Raw genomic sequence first — 22,901 nt, 5'->3', positions numbered from 1 at the left:
TGAAGAACCAGCCGCAGGACCAGAAGCTGCACCCTCTGCACCCTCTAGTCACATCCACTCACCGCCTCCCAGGGCTTTTCCTTCAAGAGATGTTTTCCCCAGGAGAGTGAATAGAAAGACGAGACCACACCACGCGCGTCGGTCGCATCCCTGCGCTGCAGGAGCCCCTTTCTGCTCCACTGCTCTCTAAACACAGCGGGACTCGGGCTGAGAGCGCCGACCTGGGTGCTGATAAACCTTTTCCCACTTGTAGAGCGCTCAATTAAACGCCCATAAATTACTGAGCTGGAGCTGATGAGGTTTTCACGAGAAGAGCTCTAGGCTCTGTCCTTTCCGGGAACACCGGTGGAAGGTGCGATCCTGCCCGTGCATCGAGCCGCTGAGCCTCCCTCAAAAGACCAATTCAGGTTTAGCAACCGTGAAAACCTTGTGATTCTCCCACCCCACCTTCCACGGTCTTGGGAAAAGGCAGTGTGACTTTTCAGACATCCCTAACTATTTATGGAAAATTCATTTCCTCCCAGTTAAAGGCGACTTTTGAAAAATTTTCATTTCCCATCAAGCTACAGCTCCTCCCCCCCCAGCCCCCCCACACCCCCAGACCCCAGGCCAGTAGCAGCTTTGATATCCACAAAGCTCAACAAGCCAAAACACACCCAGAGCCCTCAACCTCATCAAGCATCGCATTGAGAGCCGAGTCTGGGAGCATAGTGGATCGCCGGGCAGAGCAGCTCTGCCGGGGCTGGCCCCGGCCACAGCTGGCACCACGATCTCATGAAGGTCCGGAGCCCATCACGCTGATCGAGGTGCAAATATGCGAATTTCCGATGAAGACGAGTCCTACTTCATGTGGGCTAAGACGTGCTTTAAATAGCCTGCTTGGCCCGCTGCGTCCGAGGGGAACATCTCCTGGCAAATGTCACAAGCCTGAGCACCCTCAGAGGCGAGGCCAGCGCCTTGCCCCAGTGCCCCATCACCGTCCTCCAGCACCCAGCCCGGCGTCCAGGACGTCTGCAAGGAGCAACGGGGAAAAGCGGTCAGTGGGATCGGCAGAGGCAGCCTTTTCACAAGCCCCCAGCTGTTTCCAGCCCCCATCCCGGGGTCTGCCATGCTCACTGCTCTGTGCCTGCGGGAAGGCTGGGCTGAGGGTGCTGCAGGCAGGGAGCTCGAGTCCCCCCTCACCCCATCCTCGCCAAAATCCACCGGCAGATCCTGCCTCCATATGGCACCTGAGCATCCCCCGTTATCCCCCCACTTATCCCTCAGCAGCTACAACCACTATCCAAGCCAGAACATGAGAAAACTGCTTTTGTAAGAAGCAAATTGGAGTGCATTTGTAATTTCCTTTTTATGCCATTATCATTTAAGTGCTGATAAAGCACATTAGGGCTTTACCAGACAGACACTGCTTCCACTTCTTTCTTTCTCCTCCTTCTCAAAAAGAACCTAGCTTCTAAATATAGCCCAGGCTGAAAATCAATAGCTTTCCCCATGAATATGTAGCCACGGCAGCCGTGAAACAATTTTTAAGGGCCTCATTTGGGAGAGGGAATGAAAGGAAATGAGCTTGGCATTACGGGGACCCTCGCTGGTGGGGCCAGGGTTGGTGTCCCACCTGTTAGACGCATTCTGAAGGCTTACAAGGAGGACCGAGGGGCCAGAGTTCGGGATGTCTTTAGAAATCATCCCTTTGCGGGCATATAAATCCAAAAGAATAAAGGCAATATTTATGAGCTCGTTTAATTTGCAGATCCAAAGGAGTTCAATACCGGTTTTCCCCCCACCAAGGCTGATTCGACTGCTTCAAGGGTTCCTCAGAAAGGATGACGGGAGGGATTTCTCCCCAGGTGCATCAGGTGCTGCTTGGCAGCCAGACCCCAGGGGCTTTTATGTACCTCATTTCCCTGGGAACTGGAGAACTGGGTGCTTAGAGACTTTTCCAGAACATAACCCTAAACCTCTGCTTTGCCACAGAATCACTGTCACAGCAGGGCTGATGGAGAAGATGCTGAAGCTGGGCAGCTGCCATGACGCCAGGAAAGCCAGGCAAAAGTCATGGACAAAAACCCCTGCCAGCCTCACAATTTACCTTCATGGGTCCTCGGATCTCTACTGGGCCTTTAGCCTCCGCGGGCAGAGCACTTTCGCTGGGAGCATCTTCCATCCGAAGGGTTTCTGGTGCCTCGTAGAGGTCCAGAAGAGTCAGAAAGGAGTCCCCAGCGACTGGGTTTGGTGCCACAAATTCCTCTGGGCTGCAGCCAGCTCCCACGTCTTCCCTGGGGGCTGTCACAGTAGGAAGCATCCTACAGGTTTGCAGCCACGTGTCTACATCCACCTTCTCGCTCCTCTCTGCCCTGTTGCTGCCAAAAGCTATGGCAAGAGCTGCTCCTCCAGTTCCACCGCCAAAGACACTGGTGTTCGCCGTGCTTGGCGAGTGTTTGCCATCGAGGGCGGGCAGCATGCCAGCAGCGTGCAGCTGCGCCAGGGGCTGAGCAGAGCCCTCCGGGTCAGACCTGGAAGATGCCAGGGCCTCTGGGCATTTCTGGTGGCTCTCTGGTGGCCTTTCCTCTTCCTGCGTGACCATATCCTCCGTGCACTGGATTGGCAGCGACACGGGGATATCTGTAAACGAAAGCAAGCCAGAGCAGTCATGCCTGGGACTTTAACAACATTTGTGTTGTCCCTTCCCATTGCTTTGTTTTCCTTTTGCACTTGCAAAACAACCAGGCACTACCTCCTTGCTGGCAAAGCTCGCCTGTCCATTACTCAATTAAATACAAGGCTGGACCAGCAAAGAAAGAACATCTGAGGACAGCCGGAGAGGGCTGGGAGTCAGAGGAGCATTAGCCACCTTAGCAGACATTGAGACATTGCCGCATCCCCAAAAGCCGGGCTGATCCCAGTAATGGCTTTGGTTGAGGTCCTATTTGGAGATGTTTATTTGCGCCCCAGCCCCAGGAAGGACACACAGACAGCGGAGCTGCAGGGAAAGGAGGCAAGCACAGGGCTGGGAAGCCCAGGAGGCTGCTGGTTTCACAGCACGTGGCAGCCCTTTGCCCGAGCCAATCCCTCCTGACCACAGCAAACACCCTTTAAGGTTGGGAACAAGGGTGCAAAACCCTGCGGGAGTGATGGGACTGCTGGGGGGGGGGGGGGAGCGGTGACAGATGAGTACATGGACCACAGCCAGGGGACAGGGAGGGAGATTTCTTGGAAAACCAGACCGGCTGCTGGGGAGGGCGACAACATTTCCCCAGGGAAGTTTCTGGGCTGCAGATGCTCTGCCACCACCCCTGCTTCCCAAAACTGCTGTAGGCAATGGGTACCATCTGCCCCATGCTCCTTCCCCCCCTCCCCACGGACAAGATGTGTGAATAAGCAGCCACGTGCCCGCGGCGGTTTTACCATGACCCTGAGCAGACACACGCGCACGTTACTCTGGGTTTGATGGAGAAGGCAAAGCCAAAAAGCCGCAACAGCTAGCACAGGTTGCAGAGCACATTTCTGCCTCACTCCAGTTTCCCATTACCCCAGCTTTTCACAGCAAGCTTCTTGCCGGCACCAGTACAAAGCTTCAAATGACACCAGTCAGCCAAGATTTGCAGTTTCAGTGCACCCTCCCCGGCCTCGCTGCTTACCAAGGATGGGTCCCTTCCTGGCAGCCAGCTTCTGGAGGAGCTTGCCCTGCTTGGTGCACAGATCCTGCAACCTGGTGACCTCCTCACAGAGCTGGAGGAATATTTCTTCCATCTCCATCATGCCTGATCAGGAGAAAAGCAAGAGAAAATAACCGTCTGTGCATTGTGCAAAGGCAGCAAGGAGCCACCGAGGTTACCCGGAGCTGGTGGGATGGGGAGGACCAGGCTCGGTCGTGCTGCAGGATCCCTGGAGATCCCACGTGCTCATGCATGCAGGACTGCAAAGAAAGAAGCACTCCCAGTTCTCTTACAATTTACAAAGGAAAAAAAACTGAAAAGGGAAGTGATTCTTCCCAAGTCAGGGGATAACTGAACAGCCAGGCTGGGCTTTTCCACCTCTCAGCCCACAGCTGCCGCCAGCTCAGCTCCAAACAACCAAAAAGCCCCATTTATTGACAAATCTACCTGGAAAAAGCTGCATTTCCCATTCCCTTTATACCAATGGATCCAATTTTTTGTGCTGTGGCATGAGAGCAAACAAACTCCTGACAACAAGCCCTTACAGGAACGATGTCCAAGCGTGGGGGGCACAATTCCCCTTTCTGGAGATGCTCAGCCCCGAGCTGCCCCTTCTGCTCTCAGAAATACCCTGCAAATTAAAATCCAGCCCATGCCCACACGGTATGCGTTAACCAAATATTGTTACTATGAAATAAAATCTCTCTGCATTGTGTTCAACACATTTCTCCTTGCTTTAACAGCTGTATTGTGGATTAGACTTTCCAGTTTTACCATATTGCATCAATTATTACCAGTCTGAAAGATAATAAATAAAACCAAAGCCCCGTGCAAATCTGCAAGCCATCTGCAAAGTACATTTTAATTTGAAAGATTCGTGCAATCTCAATTAGCATAAATATGCAAATCGGCTTTGCTTCCTGTCATACTTTCCAGGTTCGCTGCTGCTCAGCACTGCAAATTTAAGCTCCGGCTCTGTAATTAGGGGCTCGGCTGATCGGTTTGATGGAGCCTTCTCTGACGCTCTGGGCGATGTGGATTCCCCAGTAGGGGCGAAGGGCAGAAATCCCAACCAGCCTGAAGGAAACGCACCCGGCGCCAGGAAAACTGCAGACAAAATGGTAAGGTCCGCGGCCAGCGCAGGGCATTTCGGTGCTCCTCACACCAGTCGAGCCACGACGGTAACGGCACTGTAGGTCGGGCTCTTTGGGTCTCACTGATTCTTAAAAACCCAGGCCAAACGCTTTGCACCCCCCCAAAGCAGCTAACTTCATAGCTGACATACCAAGTTAACGATTGAGAGGATCTATTTTGTCTGAGCGTTATATATAACTATGCTAATTAATTATTAAGAAGCCTTTGATTTAGAGCTGTCATTCCCAGGCAAGCCTCTATTGATTTTGTCAGATCCCTGCTGTTTTTTTCAGTAGTTAACTGCTTCTCCCTTCATTTCCCCCAAATTACTTTTGTGACACGAGGAGGATGGGGCACCAGGAGATTTTCATCTCCTGCGCCACCTGAAAAGCATTTCACAAACGGCAATTAAAAGAAGCAATCCGAGAAGACAAAAATCCGGGAGAACTCAGATACTTGGGGTTCACCAAGCGCCTCAGAGGGCAGGACCCGCGCTGAGCCACCTTCTCCCTCAGCGCCAGGGAACGGGGCTGGTTTAACGGGGCGAAAAGCCCGTGTCCCCCCCCATCCCGCCCGTGACACAGCCCGGCGTGGACCCCATGAAGCTAAAAAAGCTCCATTTTTCCGCAGAAGCACACTTACTGTGGCGGGGGGCCCTCCTTCCCGCGGCTGGGGGCACGCCGTGCGACATCAGGCTCGGCGAGTGGCAGCTGAAATAAAAAAGTTCAGCGGCAGCAAACGTCGGGGCAGGGAGTTTCCCCCGCGGATTTTGTGTTAAGAGCGAAACTTCTGCGCGGTGGAGAGGCAGGAAACCAAGCGGCAGTGAACTGCAGGAGCTCGCTGTGCAAACCCGGGGTTTAAATTTAGCTCCTTAAAAGCGCAGCAGACGATGCTGAAGGCCGAGGGTGGCCTCATGGCGGGGGAACGTTGGCTCCTCTCTGCGCCGCGCTGGGTGAGGCAGGTGCCTTTTCTGTGACTTAGTTTCCCCCCACCTTTCTGTGCTTTAATGGGGGGGGGGCTGCTGGTTATTTATGTGTCTGCGGTGCCCCGGAGCCCTGCCCGACTTATCCCCTGTAAGGCAGCTAATATTCAAGCTAATATCCCAATAATCCAAATTAATACTCACTCTGCCTCAGCTCAAATCTCCCAAATCCTCCGTAAGGCACAGCAGCCAAAGCAAAGTCCTCAGCTGGGTGATTAAAACCTGCCCAGGGCTCATCCCCCTGGGATCCCAGAGAAGCCACTGGGGTTTTTTTCATCACCCTCCTGCTTCTCCGCCTTCTCGTGCATCTGCACTGCCGCCTTTCCTGGGGTGCACAGGAGATTTTGGGGCAGCTCATGCCCTTCATGGGCACGGGAATCCCTCGCCAGTGGGCTTGTACCTGTCACATCACCCCTGAAGGGGCTTTGAGCGGCTCTTTCACACCATTAATATCTCACCTGGATTTTCCGGGGAGTTCTGATGCTGCGTCGAGCAGCTGTTGATCCTCACGCCAAAGCTTCATGAAGATGCTACCATCTAGTGTCAAACACGGGGCTTGAGGACAAGGGAAACGGGGTGCTCGGAGCGGGGGGCTTTCCTTTGGGTTGCCACCCCCGTGCACACCAGGGGGGACCACGGCCCCGGCCCCCAGCGCGGGCTGGGGGTGCTGGCAGAGAGCAGCAGGCTGGTGTCATCGGCAGGTTGATGGGAAGAGACAGACTAATAAGGGATGACACAGAGGGATGGGAATAATTAGCCAGCTCCAAGTTGACGTGGCTATTTATAGCCACCGGTACGCTCACAACAAATATTACCAGCAATTATTGCAGCCTGGTAAAACCAACAGTAAATAAACTGCTGGCTGCAGGGGAGCACTGCCCCGGGCCAGGGAGCTCAGGGGCTCCGCGCTGCCCGCAGGGTAATTAATAAATAATAACAAATGTGGCACGAATTAAGGAAGAGGCACACGTAGGAAGGGCGTTCACACCCGGCCAGCACCTCTCTCGCTGCCACCTGACGTGCAGAATTAAACTCTACAACTCAGGATAGGTTCTAAAGCAGTTACGTTTAATTCACCGGCGGGCATCAGGGTGGATAATTCCAAAAGCACCTGCTGCCCCGACTCCTTCGTGCACGTGTGATTTAAAGTATACATTCATACATATTCAATAGATGCCCGAGAATAGGTTGGGTTAGGATAATTAGTCTACTGAGAAGTCATTTTCCTGTTTCCTCCCATTTGGGCTTGCTCATTGTCTCCTGGTGGTGGTCCGGGGGTCGTTGAGGATGAAGGCTTTGGAGTCTCCCTTGCTCTGAACTTTTCACCTTCACTCTCTTCGTGCAGACTCGGTTGTGTCTTGAGTTTCTTCCAAACCCTAAACGGGGACAGATCCAGTTTTCCCATCTCAAGGCACAGATGTTGGGTACCGGTGTTTACCGGCACACAGAGCATCCCAGATCCACCTCAATGAGATGGGGGCCCCAGGGCCGGGCCTCATCTGCAAAGTCACACTGTGAAACTCCTTTTTGTACACACAATGAGAATGTTAATTATTCTAAGGTTTCCATATCCTATTCATCTAGCTATATCTAAGCTTTCTATCACACCCGGCGCTTGGGCAGCATAGGACCTATAGCTCCTGGCAGCAGCCCCAATGCCGGGCCTTTACTGGTCCCCAGCACAACTGGGGTCCTGCCCCTATGGCCTCTATAGGTCCCTGTGGCTCCCAGCACCCCCCAGTACGTGGCCCCTATGGCCTCTATAGGTCCCTGCGGCTCCCAGCACCCCCAGTGCCAGGCCCCTTTAGCCCCTATGGCCTCTATAGGTCCCTGCGGCTCCCAGCACCCCCAGTGCCAGGCCCCTTTAGCCCCTATGGCCTCTATAGGTCCCTGCGGCTCCCAGCACCCCCAGTGCCAGGCCCCTTTACCCCCTATGGACTCTATAGGTCCCTGCGGCTCCCAGCACCCCCAGTGCCAGGCCCCTTTAGCCCCTATGGCCTCTATAGGTCCCTGTGGCTCCCAGCACCCCCAGTGCCAGGCCCCTGTGACCCTTGCGGTCCCTGTAGGCCCGTCACCCCCCGTGCCCCCGGCCCCTATAGCCCCTGTAGGACAGGGCAGCCCCCCGCCCACCCCACACGGCGCCGGCAGCCCCCCGGCCCCGCCGGCACCCCGGTGCCAGGCCGCCGCGGGCCCGGGGAGGCGCTGACGGGGCCGGCGGGCGGCGCTAGGACGGCCGCGTCGCTCCCCGGGCGGGCGGCGCTAGGACCGCGGCGGCGCCAGGCCCCTGCACCTGTACCCCGCGGCGGCGGCAGGTGGCGGCGGCCCCGCCCACGCCTCGCCCGCGCGCCAGCCCCGCCCCGCCCCGCCGGGACACCTGCGGCCCGCGCCGGCGGCCGGTGAGCGGGCGGGGGTCGGGGGGTCCGGGGGCGCTGAGTGCCGCTGGGGGGGCTGCCGGGTTGGTGCTGGGGGGCGCTGAGTGCCGCTGGGGGGGCTGCCGGGTTGGTGCTGGGGGGCGCTGAGTGCCGCTGGGGGGGGGCTGCCGGGTTGGTGCTGGGGGGCGCTGAGTGCCGCTGGGGGGGCTGCCGGGTTGGTGCTGGGGGGTGCTGAGTGCCGCTGGGGGGGGGGCTGCCGGGTTGGTGCTGGGGGGCGCTGAGTGCCGCTGGGGGGGGGGCTGCCGGGTTGGTGCTGGGGGGCGCTGAGTGCCGCTGGGGGGGCTGCCGGGTTGGTGCTGGGGGGTGCTGAGTGCCGCTGGGGGGGGGGCTGCCGGGTTGGTGCTGGGGGGCGCTGAGTGCCGCTGGGGGGGGGGCTGCCGGGTTGGTGCTGGGGGGCGCTGAGTGCCGCTGGGGGGGGGGGCTGCCGGGTTGGTGCTGGGGGGCGCTGAGTGCCGCTGGGGGGGCTGCCGGGTTGGTGCTGGGGGGCGCTGAGTGCCGCTGGGGGGGGGGGCTGCCGGGTTGGTGCTGGGGGGCGCTGAGTGCCGCTGGGGGGGGGGCTGCCGGGTTGGTGCTGGGGGGTGCTGAGTGCCGCGGGGGGGGGGGGGGGCTGCCGGGTTGGTGCTGGGGGGCGCTGAGTGCCGCTGGGGGGGGGGGCTGCCGGGTTGGTGCTGGGGGGCGCTGAGTGCCGCTGGGGGGGCTGCCGGGTTGGTGCTGGGGGGCGCTGAGTGCCGCTGGGGGGGGGGCTGCCGGGTTGGTGCTGGGGGGCGCTGAGTGCCGCTGGGGGGGGGGGGCTGCCGGGTTGGTGCTGGGGGGTGCTGAGTGCCGCTGGGGGGGGGGGGGGCTGCCGGGTTGGTGCTGGGGGGCGCTGAGTGCCGCTGGGGGGGGGGGGCTGCCGGGTTGGTGCTGGGGGGCGCTGAGTGCCGCTGGGGGGGCTGCCGGGTTGGTGCTGGGGGGCGCTGAGTGCCGCTGGGGGGGCTGCCGGGTGCTGCTGGGGGTCTGCCGGGTTGGTGCTGAGTGCTGCTGGCGGGGGGGTGCTGAGTCCTGCTGGGGGGGGGGTGCTGAGTGCTCTGAGTGCTGCTGGGGAGGGGAGGGTGCTGAGTGCTGCTGGGGGGGTGCTGTGGTGGTGCCACTGGGGTGCTGCCGAGAGGTGCTGGGGGGGCTGCCAGGTTGGTGCTGGGGGGGGGGGAAGCTGCAAGGGGGGAGCTACTGGGGGGTCCTGGGTGCTGCTGGAGGTGGAGGGGTGCTGCCACTGGGGTGCTGGGTATGCTGGGGGGGCTACTGGGTTGGTACTGGAGGGGCTGCAAGGCGGGGCTACAGGGGGCTGCCAGGGTGCTACTGGGGGGTGCTGAGTGCTGCTGAGGGGGGCTGCTGGAGGGGGCTGGGGAGCTGCCACAGGGGGGGTGCCGGGTGCTGCTAGGGGTGCTGTTAGGGGGGGGGGCTGCTGGGGGCTCCGGTACAGCTCCCGGTCCTGCTGCAGAGCCCGTGCACTGGGGGTGCTGTATGGACAGTTGCCCTGGGGGAAGCAGGGTCCGGGGGTCCTGCTGTGGACCCCCCCCGGCGGGGGAAGGGTCTGGGGGCCCGGGATGGACCCCCTTCAGGGAAGGGGACCCAGGACAGAGCCCCCCTGGGACAGCCCAGCACCCCCAGCAGGTTGTGAAGCTCCGTGCACCGTGGTGGGCAGGATCCAACCCCCTCTCACCCCCACTGGGGTGGGCAGAGCTGCCCCCCAGCCCACCTCTGGGGGTCCTGGCCCAGGACCCCAAGGGCTCACCCCAGCCGGGACGAGGACCCCCATCCCCTCGCACCCCGGAGCTGAGCTGCGATGCTCGGTGAGCGGCCGAATCCCACCGGCAGCGCCAGCCCTTTCCCGGCAGAGCCCGGCGGGGGCTGGGGGGGGGTCGCAGGCGGGGGCAGGATCCCACCCCACTTCCCGCTGCCACCTGTTCTCCATCCCGAACCGCTTCCCATGTCGCCGTCGTGGCCTCCGGCTCGCTGCCACGTGGAGCGCGCGGCCACGGTGCCCTGTTTGCTCGCAGCGACGTGTCAGTCTTGGTTTGCTTTGATTTTATTTATTTCCGCCCCCCCCTCCCCCCCCCAGCATCTCTCAGCTTCCATCTCTCCCCACAATTCCTCCCTCCCGCCCTGCGGAGGATGCTCTGGCTGCCGCCAAATTTCCACCAAACCCCTTTTTCCCCCCTTTTCCCAACCCGATGGGCTCCACCAGCTCGTTTTGCCGTCGGTTTTCCCGGGTGCTGGACCAGCCCCATCCCGACCTGGGATTTCTGTCGGGAAACCCGGGGCTTTGCGGGGCTGGAGCGGGCAGCACGCCGGAGCTCAGCCCAAATCCCACCCCAGCGCTTTTTTCTTGGGATTTGAGGGGGTTTTATTTGTTTTTGGGGGGAAGGTATTGAGGAGGAGGCTGGGGGTTGGAGCCCTCTGGGGAGCTGCGGTGCCGCTGTTGTGCGCAAACCTGCGCCCAGGTGCCACCCTGGGGTTTATTAGCATCGTGTCACTAACGAGCGAGCGTGCTTCGTTAGCGCGGTGACAGCAGCAGCGGCTGTGGGAGAGGGGCGGCGGGGTGAAAAGGGCTTTTTCCTCCCCAAAACAGGTTATCTTCGCCACTCGCCTCCTCGCGGGGCAGCGGCTTGCACCATGCGGCGAAAGCATCGGGGCGCGGGGGCAGGAGTGGGACGGGAGCATCTTTGTGGAGAGGCGAGCAGAAATTGTGGTGGAGGATTATTATTTCCCCCCCCCCCCCTCAATTCTGCTTCCCTGCGCCCCCCCTGCCCCATGGAGCCTTCGGTGCCCGGTCCTGCCCCGCCGCGGGCGCCCTTGGCAGTGAAGCGTGGTCCGGCCACCGGCTTTGATCCCTGCGGCGCTGAGCGCGGTGACCCCAGGGGTGGCCTCGTCCCTCCTCCACCAGCCCGAGCTCCCTCGCCCTTGAAGTTGCTGGCAGGTGCCCTCCGCCGCTCAGGGGCCGTGCCATTTCCAAGGCGATAAAAAGAAAAGGGGAGAGAAAAAAAAAAAAAAAAAAAGGAGGAGGGGGGACACCCCGAAGAGGAGGAGGAGATGCCGGTGAATGGCTCCCGCAGAGCTTGGCCATGCTCCGGCGGCAGCGGCTCACAAAGAGCAGCCGCGGGAGGTTGGCGGTGGGAAAACCGGGGCAGTCGCGGTGCTGTGGCCACATCCCGGCGGAGCCTTGGTGGCCAACGCTGAGCTCCCGGTGGCCACCGGCCAGGGCACCGGGCACCGACCCTTCTGCTCAAACCCAGCCAGAAGCAAAGCGCCACGGGGTCCTGCGCCTGGTTTCCTTCCCGGCGATGCTGCAGGCAGGGAAAACACCCGGGGAAAGGCTTTTCCCATGTGGCCAAAAATACTCTGGCAAATGTTACCGGCTTTATTTCGGCTCCGTTGCGCTGCTCCCGGTGCATGTGGGGACGTTGTGGGGTTGGGGACACTGTGGCAGCTGGCTCTGTCGCAGGAGAAGCTGCTGGGGATGTCCCATGGTTCTGGTGGCCGAGTCCAGCACGTCTTGCGGCGTTTTTCAAACTTCACTTTCTTTCCTGGCGTTTTATTTTTAGCATGGATTTACAGGCTGAAAGGGCTGTGGGGGAAGTGGATTTTCCAGGTCTTGCTTGCCCCCTTGCAGGGAGTGAACTTAATATATAATTAATATTCTATTAATATGAAGAGGATGGACCTGAAGCACATCCAGTCTGGGAATTAACTTGTGGGTGTTTCTCCTCCCCAGGTTAGCGGAATGGAGCAGAACATCATGAAGCACCACGAGACCCCACATCTCTGAAGCGCCTATCCAGCAGGGAGGACCCTCTGGAAGCCACACGGGGGAAAAAAAAAAAAAAAAAAAAAAATAATGAGGCTTTTCCGGAGACGCTACAGCCCCTTGAAGGTGGCTTTGGCAGGTGCCATCTTCGTCATCTTCCTCTTCATCCTGCAGAAGGACGTGGGGAACAAGGACCCGAGTGAGGAGCCCTGGCTGAAGAACATCGTCCAGGGGAAGGACCAGGTCCTTGACCTGATGCTTGGGGCGGTCAACAACATCCGCGACTCGATGCCAAAGCTGCAGATCGGGGCTCCGGAGCGGCAGGAGGAACTGCTGCCCAGTGCTCGCGCCTGCCTGCCCGGCGTCTACACGGCGGCGGAGCTGCGGCCGCTGATGGAGAGACCCCCCCAAGACCCCGCCAGCCCCGGCGCCGACGGCAAAGCCTTCAAGAAGGATCAGTGGACACCGGAGGAGACAAAGGAGAAGGAGCGAGGTTACGAGAAGCATTGCTTCAACGCCTTCGCCAGCGACCGCATCTCCCTCCAGCGAGCGCTGGGACCCGACAGCCGCCCCCCGGAGTAAGACCCCCGCGGGTCCCCCTCGGCGGGGCAAGGGGAGCCCGGGGATCGAATGGAGGGAGAGCTGAAAAAAATACATCTATTTCTTATTTTTTCCCCTCCGTTTTGTCCCCTTGGGGTTGGTTTTTAATGGCAACGGGCAAAAGCCAGCAGCAGTCCTTTGTGTCCCCGGGTCCCTGCTCGCGGCTGGGTGGCTCTGGCATCTCCCCCCCCCCCCCCCCCCTCTTTTATTTCAGCTGGCTGCAGTAATCGGACTTTTTCTTTTCTTAGCCGAGTGGAACAGCCCCAGACCCCGCTGGGGGGGGGGGGGGGGCGAAGGGAGTGGCGTAAACTTGAGAGAGATTTCCTTGCCTGTCCCCAGCCGTGGGCTGCTGGATTAAAGCACGGACCTCCCCAACCCCTGCCTGCTTGGGGAGGATTTTGGGGTGGGGGAAAAAAAGGCTTGAATAGGAGGGAGAAACCCAGCCCTGGCATGGAAACCAGCCCCCCCTTCCCCCTCCCCTGTGCTGGCAGGCGATTATCCGTGCTTAGCAGGTGTAGCGGTGACAATACGGGGGGACACCGGGGCTGGGCGGGCGGCAGGAATGTGATTCACTCCGCCGGTAGCGGGGGGAGAGGGAGAAATCAGTTGAAATCAAAGTGGTGACGAGCTGAGCGCCACAGGAGCCGCTCTCCTGCCATGGGGTATGAGTGGTGTTTAATTTCTTTCGTGCCCTTCCTTCCCCATCTTGCTTAGAGCGCTGCTTTTCTCTCCCCGAGGTGCATCGACCAGAAATTCAAGCGGTGCCCCCCCCTGCCCACCACCAGCGTCGTCATTGTCTTCCATAACGAAGCTTGGTCAACGCTGCTGCGGACGGTGTACAGTGTCCTGCACACCTCGCCGGCCCTCCTGCTCAGGGAGGTCATCCTGGTGGATGATGCCAGCACGGATGGTGGGTGGGACCCCAGGGGGGATGCGGGGACCAGGAAGGATGCGGGGACTGGAGGGATGCCAAGCATCTTTCCATCCTTGGGAGCCGTGGCTCTGAGCCACTCGGAGGACAAGTGGCTGGCGCTGTCTCTCTGAGCAGCCCAGGAGGCATCTGACTCCTCTTCATGGTTTTTGCACCCACCCGGGAGCATCCTCAGGGATTTTCCCATCTCCAGTGCCACTGTTAACCCGGCCCTGGAGAAAAACCGGGCGCTCCTCCCGCATCCTGCAAATACCTGGTCCACCAGCCAGTTGGCCTGCCAGGCTGCAATCCTCATTAGCTACGCCCAGAGCAAATTAACGATGTGGTTCATCATCAGGGCACTGGAGAGGAGCAAACTTTGCCCTCGCTCCGGAGATAAACGCTCCCTCCCTGCCCAGCACCCACCCAGGCTCCCAGGGAGGTGAAGCCTCAGGGTGACGCAGGGCTCGGTCGCCCTTGAGCTTGGTTGGGGGTGGGGGGGTGGGCGTGGGTTGGACTTGGGGTCCCTCTGAGCACCCCAGCTCTCACTCAGCCGTTCCCAGCTTTTGGCTTGGCATTGGCCAAACCAGGAGAGGAACCAGGTTTCCTTTGGAGACACCTTGTCTGCTGTCCCTTCGCTTGGTGACAGCTTGGTCCAGGTGACACTTTGGCCACAGGGCACGGGACCTCCTCGCCCCGTCACCCCCCTAATCCCTCTCCAGCGGGGGATTAGGTGGAGCCGGTGTCCAGCTCCTTTGCAAAATTCACTTTCTTTCCCCAAAACCAGCCTGGGATTTGGGGAGAGGAGGCTCTGCCTGTGCCTGGGGCTCACGGCGCCTCTGAGGGGCAGGGATGCGCGGGGGGCGGCAGGGTGGGATGCAGGGACTGGCATCTCCCCGTCTGACGGAGCCGGTTGCTGTCCCCCCACCCACCCACCCCCCCAGACTACCTGAAGGACGAGCTGGATCGCTACGTGCAGCAGCTCCAGATCGTGCGAGTCGTGCGGCAGGAGGAGCGCAAAGGGCTGATCACGGCACGGCTGCTGGGGGCCAGCGTGGCCAGTGGGGAGGTCCTGACCTTCCTGGATGCCCACTGTGAGTCCCCACCACCTCCTGGGGGTCCCCAGGGAGCTGGGGCGGGGGGGCTGAACTTGTCCCCGCTCCGTGGCTGACCCTTCCCTGTGTCCCAGGCGAGTGTTTCCACGGCTGGCTGGAGCCCCTCTTATCCCGCATCGCTGAAGAGCCCACGGCCGTGGTGAGCCCCGACATCGCCACCATCGATCTCAACACCTTCGAGTTCTCCAAGCCGGTCCAGAACGGGAAACAGCACAGCCGGGGCAACTTCGACTGGAGCCTGACGTTCGGCTGGGAGGTCGTCCCACCCCGGGAGAGGCAGCGGAGGAAGGATGAGACCTTTCCCATCAAGTAAGCCCTCGCAGCAGCAGGATATCTATCCGCTTCGGAGCTGGTGTGATGGTAGCAAAGGTGGGATGAGCCCTGGGAATGCCGTGTCCGGACCCAGAGGCTGGAATTGGAGCCAGCTGAGGTGTGTGACTGCTGCGGGGTGCTTGGCTGGGGGGACAGCCAGGGGTGGCAAAGAGCTGGGTGCCCTGTGCCGGGAGGCTGCCCCTTCCTCCAGTTGGTTTTGCTCGCTTTTCCTACAAGTTGGTGTTTTCCCTGTTGGTTTTGGTGCCTCTGGGTAGGTGATGCCATCTCTTCCCACCAGAGCTTCCCCCGTGGGATGCTTGGCTTGAGGGATCTCAGGTGGTTTGTGCCCAGGAGAGGCTGCTTGGGCACGGTTGGAGCCGTGGGGCTGGCAGAGGAGAAACCTGCCCTGGGGTTTGGCAAACGTAAAGGACCTTCTACAAAAACGCCTTTAAACTGCCCCCAGCCATCTTGCCACTCAGGCACAGTCTCTCATTAAGGGTTTAATCACTCTCTTCTATCTTCTTGCTCTTGGATGCCCAGCTACCTGGGCACAAAGTGGACGCTTGTGCTGGCACAGCAGCAAGAATGTCACCTGCAGCTCAGACTGCACCAAACCCCCGATTTTTATCCCCTTATTTTGCATATGGAGAAACCCTGAACGTTTTTTCCTGCTGCCCATCTCTCTCGGTGCCCCGCGATGAGCTGGGTGCTCCCACCGGGAGATACCGGACACCCTGCCTGGTCCCTGTCCCCCAGCCGGGCGGCAGGGCTGGCTTTGTGCAGAGGTCAGCCGGGAGACGTCCCCGTCCCCAGAAAGGTCCTTTTGACCATCAGCCAGTGGTTTGGCTCCTGGCAGCGGCTCGTCTCCGCTCGGCAGGAGTGCAGCAGCTCAGTGAATCCTTTTTTTTTTTTTTTTTTTTTTTTCCTGAATAAAAGCAAGGTTCTGTTCCAGCCTCTTCTAAAGATCAGATGGAAAAGATTAGAGAAGCCGGAGGAGTGAATGGGGCGCCGGCCGCTGCGCTCTAATCTCCCCCCTTCTCCCCAGCGATAGGTTTGCAGTAACAATATCCCCCTTTTGCTCGGAGCCGGTGGTGAGGCCCCGCGGTGTCACACTGCCACCGCCCCCCCGTCCCCCCCATCAGCCCAGTGCAGCCCCTCCACCAAAGCCACCGCACCTGGGGCACAGCTGGCTGGGGCAGGGAGGTGGGGGGGACGCTGCTTGCACCCACCATGAGGGCTGTCGTGTCCCCCAGACTCAGACTTCTGCCCTTCTGGGTTTATTTTAGCGGTGCCTTGCCCCCCTTCTCCCTCCCCTGTAGGTCCCCCACCTTTGCCGGTGGCCTCTTCGCCATCTCCAGGTCCTACTTCGAGCACATCGGCTCCTACGATGACCAGATGGAGATCTGGGGGGGCGAGAACGTGGAAATGTCCTTCAGGGTAAGGATGGCTCAGTGCCACCTTCTAGGGGTGTCTTCAGGGATGCTCAGTCTTGGGGGGGGGGAAAGGGAGGGGCACGGGGGGTTGCCTCCCCCCCCTCCCCCCCTTACGTCTCAGACGTTGCCTCCCTGTAGGTCTGGCAGTGCGGGGGGCAAGTCGAGATCATCCCTTGCTCCGTGGTGGGGCACGTCTTTCGCTCCAAGAGCCCCCACACCTTCCCCAAGGGCACGCAGGTCATCTCCAGGAACCAGGTCCGCCTGGCTGAGGTCTGGATGGACGACTACAAGGAGATCTTCTACAGGAGAAACCAGCAAGCCGCGCAGATGGCCCGAGAGGTACCGGCTGCGCCGGTGGGCTTCTCCCAGGGCAAGGGGCGGGGGGGCTCATCCTGCTGGGAGCTCAGGCTTGTGCAGAGCGAGGAGGTGGGCTCAGCCTGGAGGTGGGAAAGCTAATGCAGGTGGGAAGATGCAGCCAAAAAGCATGTTTTTCCTATTATTTTTTCTATTTGGTCAGTGTTTTCTAGTAGAAAACCATCAATTAGAAAAAAAAGATTTAATTTTTGCAGCACCGTGATGTGCTGTGCTGTCCCAGGTCTCTCAGTGAGTGGTGGGAGCCTGGGGGTACCTGCCAGGGGCCGGGGTGTCTGGCAAGACCCCAGCGCCAGTCTCGGTCCTGAGGGTGCCGTGATGGACGGTGGCAAAGCCAGAGGACCCCTCGGCTCTGAGCCCCGGCTCGGTTCTTTTGTTTTTTCCTTGCTGGCTTTGGAGGTTAGTTTAATTTTCTCACGTGACTTTGTCGATAGAAGACGTATGGTGACATTACAGACCGGCGCAAGCTGAGGGAGCGGCTCCACTGCAAGAACTTCACCTGGTACCTCCAAACCATCTACCCGGAGATGTTCGTCCCTGACCTGACCCCAACGTTTTACGGAGCAGTAAGTACAGGGTGCCCGGAGCATCCTGCTGGGCTCAGTCCTTGGCTAGACATAGCAATGGCAGGCAAGTCCCCAAAAAGTTGGATTTGGGGGGGGTTTACATCTAAACCAGCGCTCTGGAGGTTTCCGTGTCTGTCACCACGTCCATCACTGGTGGCGGGGCCGGTTCGGGCTCTGGCTGATGGTGAAAGAGCTGGAATCCGGCAGAGCTGGTTTGGGGCGAGGGACCGTGGCGTTGGGTTAAATTGGGTGAAAGAGCTGACCTGAGCTGGGGACAGGTGGGATGCGGAGGAGCGGCTCATCCCCGAGGATGGAGCTGCCAAGAAAAAGCCCATTTCCCCCAACCCAGGTGTTGGGGTCTGAGCCCACCCCCCTCAGCCGGGGCGGTGTGAAAGCAGCCGTCGCCGCGGTGGCGGCCAGGGCGAGGGCTGGGTGCCAGCTCCCTCTGGGTTTTAATTCACTTTGTTTCCTGAAACCTCGTCCTGGGCAGCTCCTTCCCTTTGGCTCGGTGGCTCCGAGGCGTTGGGGTGGGCGTTCCTGGCGTCCTGGAAAGGACGAGGGACCCGGACGTGGCACCTGGTGCTGACGTTGTGTTTACACAGCGATAATCCAGTGCCCCACGAACTCCAAACCCAAGGCAGGTCCCTACCCCGGGACCTCGCAGCCCGGCTCACCCCCCTGCTCCCGGGGCTGGTGTTTTTCTCCCCGTCCCACTCCCCTGCAGATAAAAAATGAGGGCACCAAAAGCTGCTTGGACGTCGGCGAGAACAACCACGGTGGGAAACCGCTCATCATGTACCCCTGCCATGGGCTGGGGGGCAACCAGGTGGGCACACATCAGCCCCCAGCAGTTCCCCTTCCTGCAGTCCCCCTGTTTATCTCCTGGGGGTTGCTTTCTGGGGGTGCAGTGTGACGTCCCCTCTCTGCTCTTGCACGCACACCCTCCCCCCCAGTATTTTGAATACACGAGCCAGCGGGAGCTGCGGCACAACATCGGGAAGGAGCTGTGCCTGCGGGTGGGCTCGGGCTCGGCCGAGCTGGGCGACTGCCAGTACAGAGGGAAGCCCGGCCGGGTGCCAGCCAGCGAGGAGTGGGACCTGGCACAGGTGAGGAGGGGCTTCCCCACCCCGGGAATCGCCCCAGGAGGTGGTGGCATCATCCCCCCCCTGCTCCTTGTGATGATGCTTCTCTGCTGCTTCCCCTCTGTTCCATCCTTTCTACGTCCCACTGGCATCGCTGAGCTGATGCCGTCTATTTTTTTGGCAGGACCGGCTGATTAAAAACCCGGCCTCCGGCACGTGCTTGACGGCACGAGGGAAGCACCCGGCGATGGTCCCCTGCGACTTGGGAGACCCCCACCAGCTCTGGTCCTTCACCTAGGCAGGGAGCAGAGCGGCCCGTGCCCCTGGCTGGCCCCAACCACGCTCAGGAAGCCAGAATCCAAAAAAAACTTCTTTTTTTTTATTTAAGAAGCAAAAGCCTTAAATATGCTGCATTTCACGGTTGCCTTGAACTCAGTCCCGTGCCTTTGGAGCCAGGGAGCTGATCTTGGCCAGCAGTACACCACGGAGCCCGAGCCACGGCAGCCATCCGGGATGCCTGAGGATGCTCGGCAGCCGTTCGGGATGCCCGAGGATGCTCCTCGGTACCCAGCTCCTGCTCATCCTTCCTTTCCCCAGCTCTGGCCAGAGACTCTTAAATTCATATCGGGCATTTAAAAACGCACCCGTGCCACCCCGCGTGTGGAAGCCAGGTGGGAAACTCCTGCCCGTGAGGAGGAGGATGGTGACTGGCCCTGTGGCTCAGCCCATAGAAGGGTGGACTGTGGTTTGTGGTGGCCCCGTGCAGCCGAAGGACCCCCCCCTCCCCAGTACCACCGGAGGCTGCAGGGTCCGACCTTCACCCCCCATGGCACTGCAGGCGTCGGGACCGCTGCTGGCAGGAGGGGAGGAGCTGGGCTGTCTGCCTTGGGTATCAGGCTTGATTTGGGGTGGGGGAGTTAGATTATTTTTTATTATTATTATACGATGATGATTCCTGGGTGCGATTCTGCTTGCCCTCACGCTGACCCGGAGGAGGGTTTTTCCCCCCCGACAGCACAGCTCGAGCGCACCGTGGCATCCTCCTGGAGCGGCTCTTGCCAGCGCCGGGGGGGGGCCAGAGCTCCTCTCCCCCTGGTTTTCCTCAAGCCCAACAACTATAGCTGCCACTGTCGTGGCCGTTTCATTTCTCGTGGAGGGGGAAAAAAACCTCCTGGAAGTGGCATGTGGGTGGGAGAACCTGTCTGTGGATACACGACCTCAAATAAAGAGATGATTTATTTTACAGACATCTCATCTCCAGCTTCCTCCGAGCTCCCACCATCGTCTGGTTTAATTTCCCTCCCTCTTCTTGCCCTGGCAAGTCCCTTTTGCAGCCCGAAAAGGGGTTTAAAGCCACGCAGTGAGGTGTCACGTTTTGGGGGGGGCTGAAACTGGGGTTGGATTGTCCCTGTGCCTGGGTGGAGGCTTCACTGCTGTCCCTCGCTGTGTTCCCTCCTGTGCTGATAAATACGTGATTATTTGGGGACCATTTTCCCCATGAAATCTTATGTTTTTCTTAGAGATAAAAGCAGAAATGCAGCAGGTGTAGGTTTTCTTTCCTTTTTTTTTTCCATGTGAACTGATAATCACCGCTGCTGCAAATGCTGTTTTCCAGCAGCTGCTCTATCTGTGGAGTGAAAACCTCGGTGCTGCGGGTTTGCCCCTCCATCCCAGAACAGCCTCACTTGCTTTTTAACGGGGGGGGGGGAGGGGGGAAAACTTTTGGCCAGAAATCAGGTTTTTTCTTACAAACCATGTTGGTATTTCATTGAACCTCAAAATAATGTCCTGTGGGGGTTGTGGCTGGTCCCTTGGCTGTGCTGGGTGGGTTTTTTTGGAGGGGGTGGGGGTCTTGCCCTGCATTTTCCTCTCATTCTCCAGCCCGGTGGCAATGCAGTCACCGTTGGTGTGTCAGAAAAACCTCTTGGGAGGCATCCCACAGGTAAGAGCAACGCAAAAGCTGCAGCTGGGGCATCTGTGGGGCTGGAGGCTGGGAGAAACCCAGCGGCGTTGCCAGAGATGCGCGGAAGAGGAGGATGTGAGAGCTGCATCCTCTGCCCGGGGATTTGCGCTGCCTGCCCGAAGCCGAGGGGACCTTGGGCTGCACCCAGGGTTCTGCAGCCCTGACCTTCGTGGCCATGTATGTTTTGGAAGAGGGACCAAGGCAGCTCGGTGCCACCTGGGTTTCTTCCCGTCCCGCCTCCGTCCCCTTTAAAGCCGCCAGCGGTGCAGCCCCCGCCACAGACCGAGCTCCGCCACGGTCCACGATGATGCTGCAGCTCGTGCTCCTCGCCGCCCTCGCCCTCTGCGGTGCGTCCTCTGCGGGAAGCCCTCAGCCTCGTTAGCTGGTGGCAACCCCCCTGGTTGCAACTCACCCCCCCCCCCCAATCCTCTGTCCCGCAGGACGCTGCTCCGAGCAGGACCTCGATGGGGTGCAGCGGGTGGTTGGTGGGACCGAGGCGCGCTCCCATGCCTGGCCCTCCCAGGTGGGTCCTTCCTGGGGTCACCCAGTAAATCCCGGGGGGTCTCACCCTGCCAGGACCATGTGGTAGGACCCCCCTCCCCCCGCCATGTCTTACACCCCCTCCCCTCCCCAGATTTCCCTCCAGTATTACTCCAGTGGCAGTTGGCGTCACACCTGCGGTGGGTCCCTCATCCGGAAGAACTGGGTGATGACGGCAGCCCACTGTGTGGATCGGTGAGCAGGCGTGGGCCCCCCACCTTCCTCTCCTGGAAAAGCCATTTTCCACCAAAAACCTTTCCAAGGAGAAATCTGGGCTGCCCCAGCACAGGGAGCAGCAGTCCTTGAAGGTCCCTGCTGGTCCCCCATCAAGGGGTTACATGGACCATCCCTGGGAGCATCTTCTTGCATCAATCATTTTGATATTAACTCCCTCTTGAAATAATCGTAATTCGGGGCCTGATCCTGTGGTTTTTTGTCTTGCCGGCAGTAACTTGAACTTCCGTGTTGTGGCTGGCGAGCACAACCTCTACTCAAATGATGGCAAAGAGCAGGTCTTCAGCGTGAGCAAGATCATCATTCATCCCTACTGGAACAGCAACAACGTTGCTGGGGGGTAACGTGTGTGGGGAGGGGGATTTGAGGGGAGGGGGAGCATCACTGGGAAGGGGGGGGGTCCCTGTAACACCCTTTCCCTCCTCTCACCAGCTACGACATCGCCTTGATCCGCCTGGCCAGCTCTGCCACCCTGAACAGCTACGTGCAGCTGGCGGCCCTGCCCCGGGAGGGCTCCATCCTGCCCAACAAATACCCCTGCTACATCACGGGCTGGGGTCTCACCCGCAGTGAGTGCTGGCAGGGCGCCGTGGACCCTCAGTCCCCCAAAACTGTGGGAGAAGGGGGGACCTGAACAATATTTTTAAGCCCTTCGAGGTCCCAGGAGGCATCATGCAGGGCTTTGCTCAGGGCATGGCATCCGGGGGGGGGGGTGCTGGGGGTGTGGGGGTACCAGAGGGTGGGGGGATCTGATGCGTGACAAGGGGCTCAGTGGTGGCTGTGGGCTCGGCTGTGGCACGGGGGGGTTGTCACACCTCGCAGGGTATTGATGGGCGCTCGTTGGGTGCAGCCAACGGGCAACTCTCCAGCGTCCTGATGCAGGCGCCCCTGCCCGTGGTGGACCACCAGATCTGCTCCAGCCCATCCTACTGGGGCTCCACAGTCAAGACCACCATGGTCTGCGCCGGCGGTGACGGCGTCCGCTCCGGCTGCCAGGTACGGCTGCGGCATCCCGCTTCTCCCCACCATCCCACCAGCGTTCCCATCCCACCGGCGTTCCCATCCCTCCCATCTCACTGGGGTTCCTTGGTCCGGCAGGGTGACTCGGGCGGTCCCCTCCACTGCGCGGTGAACGGGCAGTACCAGGTCCATGGCGTCACCAGCTTCGTCTCTAGCCTGGGCTGCAACGTCAAGAACAAACCCACCGTCTTCACCCGCGTGTCTGCCTACATCTCCTGGATGACCAACGTAAGGCGTCGGCAGGGCGCGGGCCCGGGGGGCTGAGACCGGACGTGATCGTTGCACCGATGGGCCGGCTCTGGCCCCCTGGCTCAGCCATTTCCGTCCTTCCCCTCGCAGGTGATGGCCCAGAACTGAGGCAGGAGAAGAACCTGATCCCCAGCCCAAGCGATGAACATCCTCTTCCCCCACCTTTTGGACTTTGGGGGTTTACAAAAATAATTTTATTAGCTGGGGCCAATAAAATCATTTCCTCTCTCCAGCGCACTGGTGGGTGCTTTGCCCAGCAGCCCGGCAATCCCTTCTCTCCCAACCCTCAGCATCCTTTTCCCCTTCCATCTTCCAGAGCATCCCTTGGGCCGCGTCCCTCCTCTTCCTCACACCTTAGGAAACTGCCACAAGGAAAAGCTTTCAGGGCAGCCGGAAATTCCTTAGGATAACGGAAAAGGGGGAAAATGCTGCAAATCCTCTTCACGGGCAGCAGCGCAGCTCCTTGGGGATGCAGCGGGGATCCAGGATGGCACGGGGGGATCTAGTTGGGATTTTT

The 22,901-nt window shown here is 59.9% G+C and overlaps 3 protein-coding genes across 3 annotated transcripts; 2 read left to right on the top strand and 1 right to left on the bottom strand.

The window, feature by feature from the left end:
- Positions 1–840: 840 nt before the first annotated feature.
- Positions 841–5,535, bottom strand: LOC119140202. The gene is made up of 4 exons (XM_037371288.1): positions 5,433–5,535; positions 3,639–3,761; positions 2,090–2,622; positions 841–1,011 (listed from the first exon to the last, which is right to left on the bottom strand). The coding sequence occupies exons 1-4, from the start codon at positions 5,479–5,481 to the stop codon at positions 841–843; spliced, it is 876 nt and encodes a 291-aa protein (XP_037227185.1). The 5' UTR covers positions 5,482–5,535.
- On the top strand, positions 4,638–19,603 carry GALNT6 (polypeptide N-acetylgalactosaminyltransferase 6). The gene is made up of 11 exons (XM_037411719.1): positions 4,638–4,777; positions 11,956–12,566; positions 13,326–13,498; positions 14,443–14,592; positions 14,688–14,922; positions 16,245–16,362; positions 16,497–16,697; positions 17,165–17,296; positions 18,021–18,122; positions 18,250–18,402; positions 18,563–19,603. The coding sequence occupies exons 2-11, from the start codon at positions 12,079–12,081 to the stop codon at positions 18,674–18,676; spliced, it is 1,866 nt and encodes a 621-aa protein (XP_037267616.1). The 5' UTR covers positions 4,638–4,777; positions 11,956–12,078; the 3' UTR covers positions 18,677–19,603.
- A 633-nt stretch (positions 19,604–20,236) lies between these two features.
- On the top strand, positions 20,237–22,621 carry CELA1 (chymotrypsin like elastase 1). Its single transcript, XM_037411769.1, has 8 exons — positions 20,237–20,688; positions 20,782–20,864; positions 20,976–21,076; positions 21,330–21,455; positions 21,548–21,684; positions 21,966–22,111; positions 22,214–22,363; positions 22,475–22,621. The coding sequence occupies exons 1-8, from the start codon at positions 20,517–20,519 to the stop codon at positions 22,490–22,492; spliced, it is 933 nt and encodes a 310-aa protein (XP_037267666.1). The 5' UTR covers positions 20,237–20,516; the 3' UTR covers positions 22,493–22,621.
- Positions 22,622–22,901: the final 280 nt, after the last annotated feature.

Source organism: Falco rusticolus, chromosome 19 (assembly GCF_015220075.1).
Source record: "Falco rusticolus isolate bFalRus1 chromosome 19, bFalRus1.pri, whole genome shotgun sequence".
NCBI classification, from domain to species: Eukaryota; Metazoa; Chordata; class Aves; order Falconiformes; family Falconidae; genus Falco; species Falco rusticolus.
The sequence above is the reverse complement of the archived record's forward strand: the minus strand, read 5'-3'. Positions and strand labels throughout refer to the sequence as shown.

Coding starts and splice junctions, on each gene's coding strand:
- LOC119140202 (XM_037371288.1), bottom strand. CDS start 5,481: ATGTCGCACGGCGTGCCCCCAGCCGCGGGAAGGAGGGCCCCCCGCCAC. Junction 3,762..5,432: donor AAGGAGGGCCCCCCGCCACA/GTAAGTGTGCTT, acceptor TCTCCTGATCAG/GCATGATGGAGATGGAAGAA. Junction 2,623..3,638: donor CAGGAAGGGACCCATCCTTG/GTAAGCAGCGAG, acceptor TTTCGTTTACAG/ATATCCCCGTGTCGCTGCCA.
- GALNT6 (XM_037411719.1), top strand. CDS start 12,079: ATGAGGCTTTTCCGGAGACGCTACAGCCCCTTGAAGGTGGCTTTGGCA. Junction 12,567..13,325: donor CCCGACAGCCGCCCCCCGGA/GTAAGACCCCCG, acceptor TCTCTCCCCGAG/GTGCATCGACCAGAAATTCA. Junction 14,923..16,244: donor GATGAGACCTTTCCCATCAA/GTAAGCCCTCGC, acceptor CCTCCCCTGTAG/GTCCCCCACCTTTGCCGGTG.
- CELA1 (XM_037411769.1), top strand. CDS start 20,517: ATGTATGTTTTGGAAGAGGGACCAAGGCAGCTCGGTGCCACCTGGGTT. Junction 21,077..21,329: donor GCAGCCCACTGTGTGGATCG/GTGAGCAGGCGT, acceptor TCTTGCCGGCAG/TAACTTGAACTTCCGTGTTG. Junction 21,685..21,965: donor GGGCTGGGGTCTCACCCGCA/GTGAGTGCTGGC, acceptor CGTTGGGTGCAG/CCAACGGGCAACTCTCCAGC.